Raw genomic sequence first — 18,890 nt, 5'->3', positions numbered from 1 at the left:
ACAAATGTGTTGTCTGTACGTAAAGCAATGGCATCAAATTTATTGGGCTATCATAACGCCATAATGACAACACTGTGCCTTCACAGGTTGACTCTGGCTATTTTTGATTTGCAGTAAATGACAGAAAAAGTGCATTTGAAAAGCCAGGCGCGTTACACACCTCTCTCCCATCTGCTGGCGCCACTGTGTGCACACAGAGACATGCCTGGTGACAGTGACCTACATGGTCACCGAAGATGTGATATAATTTATGATATATATAATATATTGGATCCATTAGCGAGCATAATGAAGTAGTGAAATGAAAGGGTATTTGTGAAATCAGTTCAAACATCCTGCTCGGATTATGATTAAATGATTAATGAAATGCCCCTGCATAAGCATTTTCAAACAGTAATTCATGCGGCGGCTGATAAAATTCCTCCAATCATATTTCCTTCACTCGTGAACCTTATCTCCACCATTTTATATAAATCACAGAAAAAACCCTGTCTGCTGCCCGGCGAGCTACTTATTTAGATTAGTTATAAACGTACAGGAAAAGAGAACATCTTCGCCATATAAAATAATCACGCATAATTATATCCATAATTCAAGTTGGTGACAGATCCCATCTCCTCGCCCTGTTGTCCCCGGCTTTATTTGAATTCTCTTAATTTTATTGACACAATTAATAGAAAAAACACCCAAAAGAGGGCAAATCCGACCAGGCAAAGTGAAGCTGCAATGAGAAGAAATGATATCAGGGCAAGGAGTCCAAACTGAAATTCTTTAATCATTCCTCTTATCTGTGTGCTGTAGGTGGAGCAGACATGACTGTCATAAAATATTAAGTGTCATTCTTGTATGTTAAAATAATAATATAATAATAATATTTCTTCTGGTTCTTGAGACGTTGCATGTTAAAGCTGTGCATAGTATTTACCTAAACGTTACCACATATTCTCTATGCATTGTGCTTTATTCAATTGCCACATTGCGTCATTAAAGCAGACATCACAGGACTTTGTTTCTTACATCTAAGAGGCTACAGAAGGTGAAAGCCAAACTGATATCAGCTTTTTTGTGTGTTCTCTGTTTTTTGTTTTCCAGGCATCTTAACAATGAGCATGCCCTTGATGACAGGAGCACGGCCCAGTGTCGGGTGCAAATGCAGGTCGTACAACAGCTGGAGCTGCAGGTATTGTCTCAGCGTTTGTTTTGGCCCAAATATTTATGTGTCTTCTTCTCCTGACACTTCCGCAGTGTCTGCCGAACCCCTCCCTGCCTGTCTGATATCAGCCATGGGGTCACACATGGAGGGGGGCAGCAGAATGAAATAATTTTGTACATTTGCAAGTAACTAGTCATTAAAAATGTGTTATGTATGCATGACAGCCAGGAAAAGATATATGAAGGGCCCGGGGCTAAGTAGAGAAGATAATTACATTTTGAATTTTACTGGGTTTTAAAGTTATTTATGACTTTTAACTGTTTAGCACCAACAATAAAACACTTGGTGAAATGACTCGGCAGCGTAGTGTGGACGGGAGCTCAATGTTGAGTGAGTTAAAGGAACAGCAAGATTATTGTTGCCCACCGCACACAGAAAACTGTTGATAATCAGTGATTCTAATACCGTGTCTTCTATGAGTGGTCTTTCTCTGCAAGAAAGAAAAATATGCACGTGGACATTAAGAGTGCACTTATGGAAAAAGACATGGTTCACTGTCATTCCATTAAGGGGACTTTGTAATGGCGAGCGAGTCCTAAGTGTGTCTGTGTGACAGTGGTGGGCTTACATGGTGAGCATGACCACTATGCTAATGTAAGGTTGCTCTTGTTTATTAGCATTTATAAAACGAACCATAACATCAAACTATTTTTTTCATTAATTGCTGGCTGCTAGAGTTTCTAAGCAAATATTAGCAAGGATCAAATGTAATGTATTCCAGATTTTGTGCAATATTCACATCACATGTTACCCATGTAGTACTCCAAAAATGACTGATTATGAATATAAAACAGTTGTGGTTTACAGAATGTTAACCTTAAACAATGAGAGTTCAGTTGCTCAAACATTACACCATACCAACGTCCTGTTATTTCCGCTCTGGTGGTGTATTATCCAGAGAGATGGAGCGAAGGTTTATCAGACACAGACTTCCTCTGCATGCAGCCTATCACCATAATTTAAGCTGGCAGCTAAGACAGCGCTGAGTTTCAGACAGGTAGAAGGGGCCTGGGCTTGTTATTGGCTATGAGATGCAGTATATTTTAACCTTGAATTGGAGTAGTTAGATTGTCTGAAGTGGAGAGCTGTTGACAGCTTCCAAAAGCATTTTGAAAACAAATAATTACACAATCCCAAGAGCAAAAATATCGATTTGTTCAAACACACTCATTGTGAACCCGTGCCTTCACTGCAAAGGGATGTATGGAATTAATATTTGTAAAGAAATAGATTTTTTTCTGTGTGTGTGTGTTCATGAAAAATGTAATGTGTTCTCCTTCTTCATTACAGCTAGCAAAAGATAAAGAGCGTCTGCAAGCTATGATGACGCACCTTCATGTCAAGTCCACGGAGCCCAAAGCCACCCCACAGCCGGTGAGCAGCAACCCTGTCATACGTCTCTCTTGTCCCTCCCCCATCCTTTTGTTTGTCCTAATTGGCACACATGTATTCATTAGTCCATTCCTCCATCTTCTTATTTATCTGCTAAATAAAAACAGCTGTTGTCTTGAGGGAGACAGTAAATATTGTTTGGACCACATTTGCTGACATCCGAGATTCAATTTGGTGTCTGTGATGGACTGGATGCACTCTGTAACAGCCCCCATCTCAGCTTCAGAGAACCAGTGCCTGTTTGAGCAAACAGAAAAGATGGGAAAGCACAGGAAAATAGGCATAATAATTAATAACAGCAAATAATAGATATTATATTTTATAGATAGATTATTTATTATATTATTTTTAATGCTTTTAAAAGCAAAGTTACGAAGTGCTTTCCTGTCAGATAACATAGGGTCAGATAAGAAACATTTATTAAAACACCAACAACAAATTCATACGAATGCATGTCAAATAATCAAAAAAAAGAAAGAAAAAGAATGCTAAATCTTTAACAATACTTCTATTGAAGTAATAAACGAAAGTGTCGAAAAGTGTGTTATTTTAAGATGTTGTTGATCAATTGATATATTGAAAGAAGATATTGCTTAGTGATCTAGAAAGAACATTGCTGAGGTGATTGCTAGATGATGTCAAAATGTGGTATTCCAAAATATAGGAGGTGAAAGCACCTGCTGGTTTTGATTTTAATATGGATTTTATTGTAGATGATAAGAGATGCTTCCCTGGGGACTTTTTAATCCTCATTTAGGGTTAAAGAGTTGTCAGGAATTACCCTCAGCCATCCTTTTAAAGTATTTGGTAAAATCTCATCTCAACATAGGCTAATATTGGGTCATGGTCTAACTTCTTTCAGTCGGGCATTCAGAAGAAAAAAAAACGTAATTTGACTTTTTTTTTTTTTTTTTTGATGCATTAACATCTCAACAGAATTTGTGATTTTAGTTTAAGTTGTAGTTTTAACTTAAATGTTATTTAAATGGCGTTTGGCATACAAGTCAACACCAGAATTTGTGATTGAACCTCTGTTCACCAGAGAGTGAACAAAGGTCATTTAGTAAAAATTATGATCTTGTAGGATTGTTTTGAGTATATGTTATACACTGGTGATTGACCAGAATTTGTTTCAGGTATACACCTGAAATTGTGAAATAAATAAACAGATCAATTTATTATCTTTGTGACACATTCCAAAGATCATGCTTATCACTCTTAATATATGTCATGCCATAAACCCTACTGCTTAATCCCTATCCTATAGGGGCAAGGGCTTAACATATGGCATTTTAGTGTCTGCTCTGCACTGTTTTGTCATGTTTAAGAAGGGGCCTCAGCACCATATTTCAGTCTGCATGACAGTTCATTCAGACAGCCAAATGTGAAAAGATCATTTTCCTGCAGGGCGTGAATTAGAAATCAAACATGCACACATGCACACAAATGCACAATATACATGCAGGAGTCCTGTCTCTCAACACATTGTGCAGCTTGGATCATTTATTTACAGTCAGAGAGGTGGCTATTGACGTGCAGAGGCTGCATGTGTGCTCCACACAGCGCAGCCAGTCAACATAAAGCGCCTGGAGATGTCGAACGACAATAGGCTGTCTGTTAAAGCTGTGCATGTGTCACACACACTGATTGTGTAGATTAGAGTGCAAAACGAGGGCTCTGACACAGGGACATTTGTATATGAAAAGTGGTAGGGGCGGGAGATAGCATCTTGAGTTCGCTACCTCTCCTCTCTCCCTGGGGCCTGTGAGAATGGCTGTGTCAGAGCTCAGCGTTAACACTCTCAAGGGGGCAAGCTGGGATTTTTATTCAAATAAATAGACTCCTATTCTCCAGTGCCGCTTTGCCTGCTGCGAGCTGCTATGAAATGCTATGATAAATATGTCTGGCTTTGGCTGGGTGAGTGGAGGACTTACACAGGTCAGGGCCCATGGCCCCACTGAAGCTTTAGTGAGATTGCAGCATCAGATGTGGCCACCAAAAAAAACCTCCTCTGAGCAGATGCAGAATGAAACAATTCTCAGAGCTGACGGGCGATACAACCACTCTGAAGAAACATTTGTGTTCTTCCAGTAATTGCTAGTTATGCTTTTCTGCTGTTCTGTGCTGTTGCATATAATAAAGTCATGTATAAGTAGCCAACCGTCATAGCAAAGGAGCTCAGATGAATTTGCTGGTATACATTTAGTTATAATTAAAGACAAACAAACTGACACTGTGCATGCACGACGTCAAATGAATAGGATTCATTTTATTCTTCTGAGGTGGATAAGGGCGGGGGGCGGGGGGGTGGGGGGAGATCAAAATAAAATGTGCCATTACCAATGCGTGTTTCTGTGTGTGTATGCATGCCTGTGTATGTGTGTGTTTGTATTTGCCTGTGTATGTGTGTGTGTGTGTGTGTGGGTGGGTGTCTGCACTCGGTGTCACTAAGCATTCTTGTCAGAAATCTGACCTTTTACGCCATACATAATTAAGGAGGGACTTTTTGTTTATTTTCTTTAGCAGCTTGCCGAGTCAAAGCCAGTATAATTAGATCACCAATTACCATTTAATTAATTTCAGTCTGAAGTCTCATTTTGTCTAGGCACTGGAGTGAGCCCAAATGGTGAGGCAAACAAAGGCAAGGCTATTACCAGCCTGTCTGGCCCATTGTTGAAGCCTCTCTGTGTTTATGGCCAGGGAATATGGATGAAACATGAAACAAAGCCTGCTAATCCACAGGAAGAGAAGTCAACACCACAGCCCCATTCTATTGATAGCATTGTGTCAGAAACACACTAACCCAAGTGTGATTTATTTTGTTCAAGATTTAGAATAACATGTCTTCTACTACTGTTGTAAGGATGTAGTCTACATTTTTGCATCCTAGCAGTAATCCAAATTATTTGGGCAGACTGTGCCAAAAGGCAGAGTTCAGCCTCCTCAAATATAAATAGACATTGTGAGGACTTGGACACATTTGTTAAAAATGGGAGAATAAGAAAAAACAAATGTCACACATTTTTGTGAGAGCAGTTTGCAAATTAATCATTTCAAAATGCCAAATACATTAATAGATAATAGAATAAAATAAAATAAAATTAAAATCTCCCCTGCCACAATATTATTATGCAAGTTCCATGTCTACACTAAATTATGGAGATATAGATATCTATATTATACCTGTTGGTCATGAGTGTTAATTATGTGATTGGGAATTTGGTGGAATGTGTTTTTGTGTTAAAAAAAATGTTCCCTTTCACCTCTGATTCACCATCGCCTCCACGCCATTATCAGCAGAAATTAAGACATCTGATCCCACTGCTGTAATCAACAAATGATGTCAAAGATGTGATCTGTTCTGCCCATACTGTGTCTCTTTCTTCAGCTCGCTATTTCTCTCTCTGTGTATTTTTTCCTCTTTCTTATTCTCACAGTCTGAAGTCATGTTTAATTTGGAAACTGGCCTCCTTCTGCAAATTAGCAATTAGAACAATTTTGTGGGAATATGTATATGTGTCATTAGTTTTCCTGCCAATTAATAGCTGGAGCAGGGGTCAGGCTAGAATTTTCCACTTGACTGCAGCTCCAGGATGGAGGCTTGGCACTTGGCTCGCAGCCGCCACAGCTGCTGGAAGCCATGCTATACCTTTCGAGCACTTGCCATAATTAGTTTACCTTGTAGCTATTATCACTTAGATCCCTCCTTCTCCTTAGTCTGCCCAGCCCATCCACGCACACAGGCCTCAGTGGAAAAACCAAACATTCACACATACGGCTGTCCATGAAAATACTATGGAGCCATCTTTGCTGTGGCCATCGTGGCCCTGATGATAGAGGTCAGTCAGATACAATAGTTAATCATCAGATCACCTCCATGAGCAGCTCCTAATTAGAGTCCTCACAATACAATTTCATCTTGTAATTAGCCCAGATTGGCTTCTTCCTCTGGCTACCTTATTAGTGGGGCTGCTCAGCGGTAGGTGAGAATCACACTGTCATTTTTCAGAGCTGTTCAGGCCGCCCATCTTCCCTTCCCTACTCAACCCTCACTGGTTACCATGCTGAGGACCCACAGTGAGAGGATGAAGTGGGGGTGTGTTGTCCAAGGAGGGACAAAAGATTAAACAAAGCCGCTGAAACAGAAAGCTGGGACGCGGGCCTGACACGGCAGTGAGAGGGAGGGAGGTAGGAGAGGGCTAAGCGTGAAGAATAGAGGAGGTGGAGAGTGGAGGAGCGGGGCTCCAGGGTTGTTTTCCAAACATTTAGCGAACGTTCATGGATCATCTCAGGGCCGCCTGCAATTAGAGGGGAGATATTCATAGTCTATGAGGCGTGTGAGACACGGGGGTAATTAGAGGACTAACTGAGCTCTTGTCTGTCTGTGTTTCTCTCTGTGTTTTGGTCGTGGTCTGGTTTCCTCTCCTCAGCTCAACTTGGTGTCCAACATCACATTGTCCAAGTCGGCCCCTGAGGCCTCTCCTCCTCTGAGCCTGCCCCAGACCCCCACCACACCCACAGCACCACTCACACCCCTCTCCCAGACTCACTCCGTCATCACAGCCAACAGCCTCCACAGCGTGGGCCCCATGCGACGGCGCTACTCAGAAAAGTACAACATGCCCATCTCTCCAGGTACTGCAGGATAAACATACATAGTCACATGTACAAATACAGACATGGAACAGCACATTCATCTGCCCTGCTCAATAACTTACACTCTAACTACATATATATATTTATATATACACACAGCCAAGTAATAACACCATAATGACGCTATTGTTGATCATTTTATCCCATGTTGACACAGTTTGTGTTTGTTTCCTGCATACAGATATCAGTCAGAACAAAGAGTTTTACATGAATGCAGATGTTAGACCGCCGTTCACGTACGCCTCACTAATAAGACAGGTAAGGATTCTACTTGTGAATGCACTCTTTGCTGCGTACAACCCTCATAATCTGTTTGATTTAGAGAATAGGACCTTCAACATCCCCCACCCTGCCTCATAGCAGGAAATACATCAGTTGTACATTCAGCTTTTTAGAAGGACACAAACTCCTTTTAGTTGCACTTTTTTCTCTGTTCATTCCTTGTTAAATTTCAAATGCAATTTAGACAGAGGAGCAGATTAACCATCTTCAAATGAGTGCAAGAATGCGTACGGGATTCAAAAAAACAGCCACAAATGACAATTGCATTTGATTAAGCATTTCAGTGGCTGTGATTATTACCAAATTCATTTCACACAACAGTAGGGATGAACCTGTTTTAAGATGGCCAGTCAATTATCGCTGGGCCACAGTAATCTGGGATCTCAGGAATTAATCTGAGCCGGCCATAATTGCTGCCCTGTAATCTGCCTGAGAAATGTTTTCGCTTGCCCTTCATCTACACCCACAAAAGAAAATATATTCAAATCTGCCGTTTTGAATGAAAAGTGCAGGAGACTTGCATAAACAGAGTAAAGAGTACACTTTACAGTGACAGTTTCTTTCCTGTTGTCTGTGTCTTTCACGAGAGAACACACACAAAACTGCATGCCTCTTGTGAATTATTGATCATCTTGTGAAGGGAGCAAAATTTTAAATGTTTGTTTCTGTCACTGTTCCTCATCCAGGCAATCCTTGAATCTCCAGAAAAGCAGCTAACACTAAACGAAATCTACAACTGGTTCACACGAATGTTTGCATATTTTAGGCGCAACGCAGCGACGTGGAAGGTAATTTTGCTGTTCCTTCTGACTTTGTCAAACCAGTACCAGAAAAAAGGGAGACATTGTGTTGATGTTAGGGAGAATTAAATGATAGCCAGGCATAATACCTCTATAAATGAACCTCTACCCAAATGCATAACAATACACCACTTATTCTGTCCAAATGAACCACCCATTAAACAAACATATGAACCACATAGAAAAACCAAGGAGATGAATATGTGCATTCTTGTAAAAAAGGAAAAAATGAGAGACAGAGAGCGAAGAAAAAAGAAAAAAACAATCTCCCTGTAATATGTGGGGATGTTCTGGTGGTGGGTGGCATTAGTTTAACATAGCAGTGCTCTGCCAGTGACTCCTGGCTGAGCCCCTCACACTCACTTCAGAAGGGAACACTCTGTTTTCCACCAAGCCACAAATGTGCACGTACACACACACACACAAAGAAAAAGAAAACAAAACAACAACCTAAAAAACAGAAATGACTGGAGTCAGAGAGAGTAAGATTTGAATGAGAAAGACATTGATGAAGCACTGAAAGCCTCTCCTAAGCCTTAGCTGATCTGCCACATGGAGCTGGAAGAGACCTAACACACACACACACACACACACACACACACACACACACCTCCAACACCACCATTACTCTGCTCCACCCCCGTCCTCCATCAGGTTACACACTTACTGACAGCCCCTCCATAGGGGCACATTGGTGTTATAAACACTGGATTCCACAACTCTCTCTCTCTCTCTCTCTCTCTATCTCTCTCTCTCTCTCTCAACACACACACACACACACCCCTACTATATGCACATGCACTCAGCATAGCTCCTGGAATAACAAAGGGATGATGTATGCAGGTCTACTTTCATGCCTAAATGATTTGGACTGGACCCTGGATTTAAATTTCAATAGCTCTTTTTTTACTGTCAAAATGACCAGAAACTTTTCTGCAAATAAAAATCTAGTGTTCTACATCTCACTCATTACTTTTATTACTGACTGATCAGAAATCACAGCTTTTGAATGATAGAAAAGAGATGTCACTAACACAGGATTATTGCCATGGAAACTAGGAAATATTTATGTGTTGTTCAAGTCATTTGAAACTTCAGGATCAGTTACTGCCAATAATATTCTGGTTTATTTATTGTTTTCCTTCAGGTTTCATCCAGTGGCTGTCAAAATATTTTTTCTTTGTAATGACATTTTCCCATGAAGACATGTTTACTGTACTGATAGCAACCTTTTCTTTCTCTCTTTGTTTTTACACCAACTGCAGAATGCAGTCCGGCATAATCTTAGTCTTCACAAGTGTTTTGTGCGAGTAGAAAACGTAAAAGGGGCTGTGTGGACAGTCGACGAACTAGAGTTCCAAAAGAGACGGCCTCAAAAGATCAGTGGGTAGGTTTGGACTTTTGAGCCCTGGCTAGCGTCTGTCTCACCGTTGACTGATGGGAAGAGGCTGCTGCTGCTGCTGTTGCTGCTCCATCTCATTGTCTGTGTGCCATAACGTCCAAAGTCCCTGCTTGCTTTGGCGTGCCTCCCCTTCATGCTTGTAGAAGCCTTTTGGTGATGCATCACAACCAACAATGGCTTACGCTTATTTTCATTTTGATCTTCACCCTCTCCCCTCCTCCCTGTGTCTGTCTGTGTGTCCGTCCTCTGTGCTGTCGATCACTGCATCTGCATCTGGCTGTCCCTGCTGGTTTGCTTTCCCAGGGTGCCATTCGCACCAACCTTTCCCTGCATAAGTGCTTTGTGAGAGTAGAGGATGAGTTTGGGTCCTTTTGGACTGTTGATGATGAGGAGTTTAAGCGCGGCCGCCACATACAGCGAGGCCGCCCTCGGAAATACGCCGCTGATGAGAACTTTGATGAGCTGCTCGTACAGTAAGCACTTCCGCCTGCGCCTGCAAACTCCAGACGCAAAACCCCACCTGCATGCTCCCTCCCTCGGTGTTGCCATCATGCTTTTTGTGTTAAGCTCTTCACCCATCATGCTTTCACAAGATCTGCCTCCATCAACCTATTCTTCCCTTCATGAAATGCAAAGTGTTGAAGATAGTTGTGTGGTATTGTCAAGTGATTGAACATCTTAGAACTAAAGCCTTAATATCCACATTACTACACCAGTTAATGTATTTAGTACTTATACAAAGTGCATTGATTTCTTTTTAGGAAATATAATACTGTAGCTCAGGAATGCTTGCTAGGTGAGACATGAGTCTGTGGTTGTAATTCAATTTTTCTGTTTGCAGAAGTCCAGCCTTAGTGAAGAACATTCAGACCAGCTTGGGCTATGGTCCGACCCTCTCTGCTGCCTTCCAGGTAAAAATAAAATGTGACCTCATCTTCAGCTGCCTCACTCAGAACTCCAAAAAATAATAAAAAAAAATAAAAGTCTGTCTCCGACTCATATGCCGGGTCACTTAGTCTTTGTTTTTCGTGGGGATGTACTGGTATGAAAAGAGTGATGGGCAACTGAGAAAATGCTGACAACTCTCTTCCGTTTCACATTTAATGCTTCGGGCTTTGCTTTTCAGGCTTCAATGGCAGAAAACAACATACCTCTATACACTACTGCTTCTATTGGAAGTCCCACCCTCAACTCCCTGGCCAACGCCATCCGCGAGGAGATGAATGGAGCGATGGACCATGGAAACAGCAACGGCAGTGACAGCAGCCCGGGACGCTCGCCTCTGCCAGCTATGTGAGTGGCACACAAGCTTTCTATCTCCACCACAGTCTGTCTAAGAAAAAAAGTTTCAGCTGCTTACTCCCCTGAGACAGCAACACTGCAAATAGATGTAGACAGAAAAAAATGTCCCTGCCCACCCAAAATGCACTAAAATTACCTAACACATGGCATTAGATGAAAAGGAAACAATGCCATAGAGGACAATAAATAAAGGGATGATATTGGAGTGGTGTGTGGGGTCATGGCCAGAGCTGTGGCTGGCCTCCCTGTAGAAAAGGAAACTCCACCTTTTAGAGGCTTCCATCACCAGACCGGCAGAGAAGAAAAGACCGGAGCCCTTCTGTTATTTTAACAGCAAGTTTATGAACTCCCCTTTATGTGTCCTGCTGTCTGCTGAGTCTCGCCATAATCAGCATTCCAATTTGTTAAAATATTTACAAAATGCCAGAACACGAAGTGACAGAGCTGTTGGCTCCGACACGGTGAAACATGAGCTGCAACACATTCAGAAACGCCTCGGAGCCGTTGAAAGAAAAACAACACAAAAGCATAATTAGTCTGGAGGACATCATCCAAGATTCTCATGTAGGAAAGTTGCGGTCGGCCTGGAAACCGCAGCTCCCCATTCACTTGTTGTATAGGAGTGTCTGCTAAGTTGTTTGAAGCCTAAAATAATACAGCACACGCTGCATCGTTTCCAGATGTGGGGGCAGACCACCGATGTGCAGCACGGGTAGACTCAGGGATGGCCTCCTGAAATGTCTGAGCTTGGGGGAAATTCTGCCTGAAAACAAAAAAAAAGGTGCAGTAATGAGCTCCTGGCCAAATGGAGGAAAGTGCCATCCCTAATCACTGTGAACATAGCTCTGAGCATGGCTGTGGAACAGGAAAGGCAGAGACAGGATGGGTGTGCTGGCCTAAAGGCAGCCTGCTTCTCCCTCTGCCCCTCTGCTTCTATCTTTAGGCTGATAGAGCTCACAAACTCTTTTTCCATAATTATGTGTATAAGCTTTATACAAGTACAAAATGAGTTAAATCTATGTTCTTTTGCTTTTAAATAACTTTATTCTCTTATTAACAAAACATACCCAGTGTTTCATGTCTATGGATTGAGCATTAATGTTAAATACGGTAGCAGTAAGTGTATATTCCATCAGTGGAAGTCTCCTCATGTTCAGGCAAGAAGCCATAACCCAGCACATTCAAAAGTATCATTGTTTTTCTGTGATGCTTTGGCTCGCGCTGTTCCTAATACAAGTTCATCATCGCTGTTAACTGTGTAACAACATGTGTTTTCCACATGTGCCAGTGCACTGCTGGTTGACAGGACGCAGCTTTTTAATACTGCGAGGAAACCAGAGCACTTCTCTTAAACAGCCAGACAAGACTCAGGTATCCAGAGAAGGCTAATTATAAGCAAAGTGTAGAATCAGCATGCAGTTCAATAGCATAATAATAACAATTTCATGTCTGCCCTGCAGCCACAGAGTCAGTCCTGAGGCAACGGCACTTGTGGAGTTACTTTGATGTGAAAATGATAGAAAAGCTGACTTTACTTTTTCCCCTTTTTATAATTTACACCAAAATATGTCAGCTCATTAGCATATGAGAGTCTCCATCACAATAGTTGCAAATCACACAAGACATCCTGGTGTGAATAAATCAAATGTGGGCTTTGGTGATGAAGAATGTGCCAGTTGTCCCTTGTTGTTATAGTAAATGAGCCTGGTGCCTCATCCTGACACCGCTCTACCTCCACTACAGCAGGCTGGCACCGCAGGTTAGAGCGGCAAGTCCCCTGCAGCTGCTCATAATGTTTTTTTTTTTTTTCCTTTCTGCCACAGCCAGGCCTGCTCTCCCCCTGTGCTTTATTCCTGCTCTGTTTCTGTAATGAGAAATTTGGCAGATCTCATCTCTTTAGTGGCTCTTTTGCCCAGGCTGTGAGCTGGGGGGGTTCATGTTTTTGCCTTGTTTACAAGTGACAGCGTTATTATTCTCATAAGGGCTCTGTTTCTTATCACAGTGTTGTGCCGAGTGCGCCGCTGCAGCTCTCCTCGCGCGCCTTTCCTGCCAGCGCTTTTCTTCCCTTATTGACACTTGGTTGAAAATATGCATTAATTCTGGAGTTTAAAGCATGTATGGCGGTGTCTGGTCGCTGTGTTTGCTTGAAGTTGATTAATGATAGAAGCCGGCTCAGGGTCGTCCTCTGGAGACCCGCCTCACAGGTTGTGCATGTTAACGAGCAGGAAGGGGAACACACAGCGCGCCGCTGATCCTCCACCACCAGGAGGCTGACAACGGCAGCCCACTCGCTCCACAGAGTCCATTCTCTCCTATCCTCATCTCACGTTGTTAATCTTCCTCATTTATCAATTCTAAGTGAATACCCTGTTGTCGGTTGCCATGAAAATAAAAAGCCTGCAGCTTTGCTGGGATTGGAATACCTCAAAAGAAAGCTGAAATTATCATCAGCACCAGTGAGGCCCCCAGTCACAGCCTCACTGAAGCCAGACATTTGTTTTTGTTCCCCTGTTTCTTTCTTTATAAACAGAATCAGCACAGGTCTGTTTTGTGCCTGCATGTGTGAAAGGTTATTGAAAAAAAAAGGGTATAATAAAGTTAAGAATAACTGGAGCGCATCTACATTTTTACACTTTTCTCCTGTTCCAGGCATCACATCAGCGTTAAGGAGGAACCACTGGACCCCGACGACCACGAAGGGCCCCTCTCCCTGGTAACGACTGCCAATCACAGTCCAGATTTCGATCACCACAGAGATTACGACGACGACCAGGGCCATGATGACATGCTGTAAGGCTAGCGCCGCCCTCCTGGCCTCAGAGGCAGAGGCAGTCTTGGTCATCTGGGAGACAGAAACGCTCCGCAGATAACAAACACTGAACTGCAGTCTCAGCCACTGATGACAGCTCTCAAATGTCTCCAAGTAACTTTTTAGTGCCATTACAAAACATAGCAAGAACACACAGAATACGCCCCGCATGAGGGTTCCTTTTTTTTCTCGATTACTTTCTACTTTTGATTTAAGTAAAGCTTAAAAACAAACTTTATTTCTACTCATGTGTCGGATGGACTTGTTTGGTACGCGGCGACGTGTTCGTGGTCAGAGGTTGGGAGGCCAGAACGGGCGGGGACCCTCGCCGTGCGGCCAGGACGGACTGCACGCAGCGGACTGCAGAGGGGTCGTGTCTCTCCCCCTCCCCCCTCCTCTCTCTCTCTCCCTCCCTCCCTGAAGACACACACATCTGACCACAAACTCAAGAGAGAGAGAGAATGACTGACATTTAATTTACACCGTGTGTGTGCGTGTGTGTGTGTGTGTGAGGGAGAGCGAGTGCGGACTTCTGTTCATTGTCACTGCCTTCAACACTTTGCATTGGTTTGATTCCATCTATGGTGGGAGGGATGTTGGGATTTTTTGGGGTGTATTTTTAGGGGGGTAAGAGGCTATAAAATATCAACATAATGTGTCTTTCCATCATTCAATGCTGTAATTGATGTTGCATCTTTTTTCTTTTTTTTCTTTTTTTTCCTTTTATTTTTTTTTTTTGTCTTTAAACTGATCAGACCTCATGCCCATGCTGTGGAGATTCTGTGTGGTCAGCACTTGATGATGAATGTTTATGATTTCCTTTCATGTTGTTCTTTAAAACACACACATGAAGCAGAATGTCTGATACCAAGTAGTATTTTTCTGTCATTTATTCCGCAATCTTCAGAAAAGTCACCACTCTGACATGTAGCCCGACTCCTCACCCCCTCCATTCCTCCAACCCCCCCCCCACCCCCACCCCCACACCCACACCACCCTCCCTCCCTCCCTCCTCCCCCTCCTGCTCATGAAGTCCATTGGCAATGCACTACTCATAATGAAGGCTCTCTCCACGCATCAATGAAGTTTAATTTAAGATGCGAATGAATGACAGAGAAATCATGCAGGTTATGATTTATCCTTATGAAATTATACTTTAAAACAGCCCCTCACGGCAGAGCATGTTGAGCTGCAACAGAATTTCTGATCACTTACAAGCTCTGGGTTTTTTAAAGGAAAATGAAAATGTCAGGTGTGCACCGGCGAGATAATGATTTAGACCAACTAATTGTGATTCCTGAACACAACTGTCATTGTTAATCAAATGTGTCGAGTTTTCCACACTGTAATTTCATTCAGTCCAGCCCGTGCTTGAAGATAAATGTGCATTCCCTGCAATTTTATTTGTATCACGCGCATGACTAGTTTTAAGTTTTAGTGAGTGTTAATAATTGCACACCAGATGAAATGCTGGTTTTCTTTCATTGAGGGAAAAGTCCTAAGACTTGCAATAACACCTAAACATTGCACATTCCAGCATTTGACAGCCATCACAAGGGCCCAAACATCCAGGATATGCCATTTAGGGAATGTGGATACCTGGACGTTCAATGTCACCCAAAAAGCCAACATTGAACTGAGTGGAATCCACATAGCGACTGTGGTTTTATGAAGCAGCAACAAAATTCCAGCTTTGGCGGACAGTTAAATTTTAAAGAGACCATGAATTTCAAGACAATTGCAATCAACCACTTTTAATTTTTTTTTATTTATTATTAGTATTATTATTATTTGATGTTTTATTTGGCTTTTTTTGTTGTTGTTGATGTGTTTAAATATCTTGTTCTGTGACTACCAAAGATAAACTACAAAGTCAATGTTGTGTGTTCCATGCAATAGCAGACAAGGCCAAATATCTCTCCTCCATTCTCTCCCATTGGGTGATCAGCTGTGTCCAGCCAATGGCAGACTGAATCGAGGGAAATGCTCCTCAAGCTGGTGTTTTCATTCATTTTTATAAAAACCAAAGGGGGTGTCTCAAACAGGACAGCTGCAGTAATGTTTGCAGTGACCAAAACTGAATGGGAGGTGCTGACAGTCTGACTAGATTATGACCAAATTAGGGAAACGTTTTGTCTTTGGGCCAGTGAGTGGAAAAGGGAGCTTTTTGGTCAGGAGCAGATTTGTGTGCAACATAAAGGGTATGTAGATAAAGTTGATGAGGAAAAAATATACCGGTAAATGGAAAAGCTTTGCAGAGAACAATGTGAAACGATTCTATACTTCGACTGGACCACACAATGATTCAATGTTTCTCTTCTTTTATTCCTTTTCCATTTGTATCCTTTTTAAATGATTGTATGCCACTTTTTAGGGGTTTTAGCGTCTTGATGGGATTCCGCTGTTCTTTGTTAAGATCAGCAAGACGTTATGATTGTGTTTTAGTTTCTGTCAACTTATTACTTTTTATATTAAAAAACACTCCTGTCAACTAATAAGCTGGGTACAAGGTACTTTATGGCAGTTATTGTTATTATTATTTTCTAAGTTCACCGCTCATTAACTGAAAAGGAAAAGGGCAATCTGTGGTTTCCAGAAGATGTATTTAATATCCAGGCAGCTGTGGGATGGGTCAGTAACAGCCAGGCTAGGATCGTGAGAACAGGGCCAAGCTCATCCACAAACCCCCAGTCTCTGGCTGGTTTGTTTGGTATTCAAAAAGGAGGAAAAGCGCTGGTAGATTAGAACATTCTCAGCATGTGTAGCTTGACATTACTAAAGATAACAGCATGAGAAAACCGTTAGTACACATACCTCAGTTCAAACCTATAGGGAATGATTCAATTAAACGAGAGAAAAAAAAACAAACATTTCACTCAGTTGCACTTAGTTGTATGTCTTGCATGTGTAGTCTGATACTGTAGAGAGAAAATGACAAAAAAAAAACAAAAAAAAAAAGAAAATGGAATTAGAGCTTGTTTGTCTTAAAGGTTTCATCCTTTTTTGCCAAACCAATCCAAACCTCAGGCCTTTTGTTCATGGAAATATCACCCAGCTGTGTGTGGCACCACTCATCCTGTCAAAGTCTGTTCTCTGATGGGTTGTTTTAAGGGCGTTCCAATATTAGGTTGTACATACATGTCAGTATAGCCTTTGTCTTTTCCTGTCCTTTCTTCTCTCTCTCTCTCTCTCTCTGTTTTTTTTTTTTTAAATCAAAAAATACATTTGTGTTATGATGTTTGCTTTATCGCGACTGCTTTGTATTAACTATGAAATAGCTATGAGAAAAACTGCTGTATGTATTGGAATAGCAAACTGTGCTGCAAATGTATTTTACTTAGTAATCCTTGCTTTAAAAAAAAAAAGAAAAAAAAAAAATCACATCATCCACGCAGACATCTGGGTGAGCTGGGCAGGGGCAGGCTGGGGGGGAGATTATCCCCGATTTTGGATTTTAAACTGTAATATAGAAAACAGACTTTTCTCTGTTATCATTGACCTAAGCATTTTGTACAGATTTTTTTCCCTCTTTGTGTTAAGCTGTTTTTGATACTTCCTTTTGATGGTCCAACCACTGCCTTCTGTGGCTGTATGTTAAAGATTACTGCTCTGAGAAAAGGGCAGACAGGTATATTTCCTCTACAAGACGGAGATATCTTGCATGACTAATCCCAGGGTCACAGAGATGGGGGGGTAAAATATGGTTTAAGTGGTCAGTAATAATATAAGGGTGTATCAATCTAATGATATTTTATATGAAATTAATAGGAAAAAGAAGAAAAATATGCAGTGCCAAGATGTAAAGAATATTGTTAAATGCTGTCTTTCTTTTTTTTTTTTTTTTTTCAAAGAAATTTCATTTACTCGCGCATCAAAGATGTGTCCTTCTCATCCATGTCATGTAGTTTAAACACACACCGCGTTTTGTTTGGCATCAAGATATTTATATTTTTTATCTCAAGGGTCATTGTAAATGAGTCAAACCAAGCACAGCAGGCGGACACATGTCAAAGTTTAGACGCTGCAGGAGACTCGGACTGTAACGTCTTGCAAACTGCGACCGTGCGGCATCAGATTCCCAACATCACACCCGAGCTAAAACACCATTGTTTCATCCATCACCAACCATCCAGCCCGCTGTCATTCCGTCCCCCTCTTTCTCTCTCTCACATCACACTTTGGGGTTTTTTTTTCCAGATGGAGAGGGGTGGGAGGGTGGGGGAGGGTGGGATTGTGTGGGAGGGGGGGCAGCCCAGGAGCTGTCACGGTGCTCTCATCTTGCAGCAGCTTGTCTTTCTTTTTATTTCTCTTTCTTATTTTTTTTATTTCTTTGAAGATGTACTCTGTAGTTTCTTTTTTCCTGTTTTTTTTTATAGAGAAATATTATTGCTCATCACTTCCATCAGTCTGTAACCTCCTCATCATTCCTCGTCTGTCTGATGCAGACCACTCTGTTGTAGTCAGTGGCGATGACTGACGTGAGCATTCTAAACATGCAATAAAATGCTGGTTGTTCAGAACGTTTCCTCAAGTCTCTCATTGTATCTTTTTCACATTTTTATTGTATCACATGTAATTCAACTCTAATGTTGACAGATGAAAGGTTTAATTTAAAGTTAAGCACATTTACGCTGTTTTTTTTTATCTTGACTTGCACGGAGAAGATGCACTTTTTATAGCATTCATAAGTTTTAATATCACAAAATGCAGACTTTTTGTTTAGCTGTCATCTACTGTAAAGATAATCAATGCATCAAAAGTTGTATGAATACATTTCTGGCTGATAGAAACACATTAGCAGATATATTACCAGCTATTATATTAACAGTAACGGAGCATGAATGTTTGAGTTTTTTGCTGCCTTACAGATGACACCTTTATAACCCATCTCAGCGCTGTTTTCCTCATTATTTCAGCCTGCAGAACAGTTAAACACAGACCTGTGTTTGTCATCTGCTGCAGGACTCTCATCTCAGCCTCAACATTAAATTATATCGTAATTAAAAAGAGACAGTTAAACTGTCTTTTCCTAAC

At 41.5% G+C, this 18,890-nt stretch overlaps 1 protein-coding gene across 12 annotated transcripts in view; it reads left to right on the top strand.

The window, feature by feature from the left end:
* The window catches only part of foxp1b (forkhead box P1b), a 159,448-nt gene extending 141,067 nt beyond the window's left edge, over positions 1-18,381 (top strand). For 11 of the 12 annotated variants that reach the window (XM_067588292.1, XM_067588286.1, XM_067588289.1 and 8 more), the window contains 9 exons: positions 1,093-1,180; positions 2,504-2,587; positions 7,036-7,240; positions 7,443-7,519; positions 8,230-8,331; positions 9,609-9,730; positions 10,587-10,656; positions 10,872-11,038; positions 13,697-18,381. In XM_067588292.1, the coding sequence (XP_067444393.1) occupies positions 1,093-1,180; positions 2,504-2,587; positions 7,036-7,240; positions 7,443-7,519; positions 8,230-8,331; positions 9,609-9,730; positions 10,587-10,656; positions 10,872-11,038; positions 13,697-13,841 (1,060 nt within the window). In that variant the 3' untranslated portion in view covers positions 13,842-18,381. Of the gene's footprint in view, positions 1-1,092; positions 1,181-2,503; positions 2,588-7,035; positions 7,241-7,442; positions 7,520-8,229; positions 8,332-9,608; positions 9,735-10,586; positions 10,657-10,871; positions 11,039-13,696 lie in introns of those variants that run through there. The other variant, XM_067588297.1, reaches the window with a different exon arrangement.
* The last annotated feature ends 509 nt before the right edge of the window (positions 18,382-18,890 follow it).

Source organism: Thunnus thynnus, chromosome 4 (genome assembly GCF_963924715.1).
Source record: "Thunnus thynnus chromosome 4, fThuThy2.1, whole genome shotgun sequence".
Taxonomy (NCBI): Eukaryota; Metazoa; Chordata; class Actinopteri; order Scombriformes; family Scombridae; genus Thunnus; species Thunnus thynnus.
Note: the sequence above shows the minus strand (reverse complement) of the source record. Positions and strands in the feature narration are given on the sequence as shown.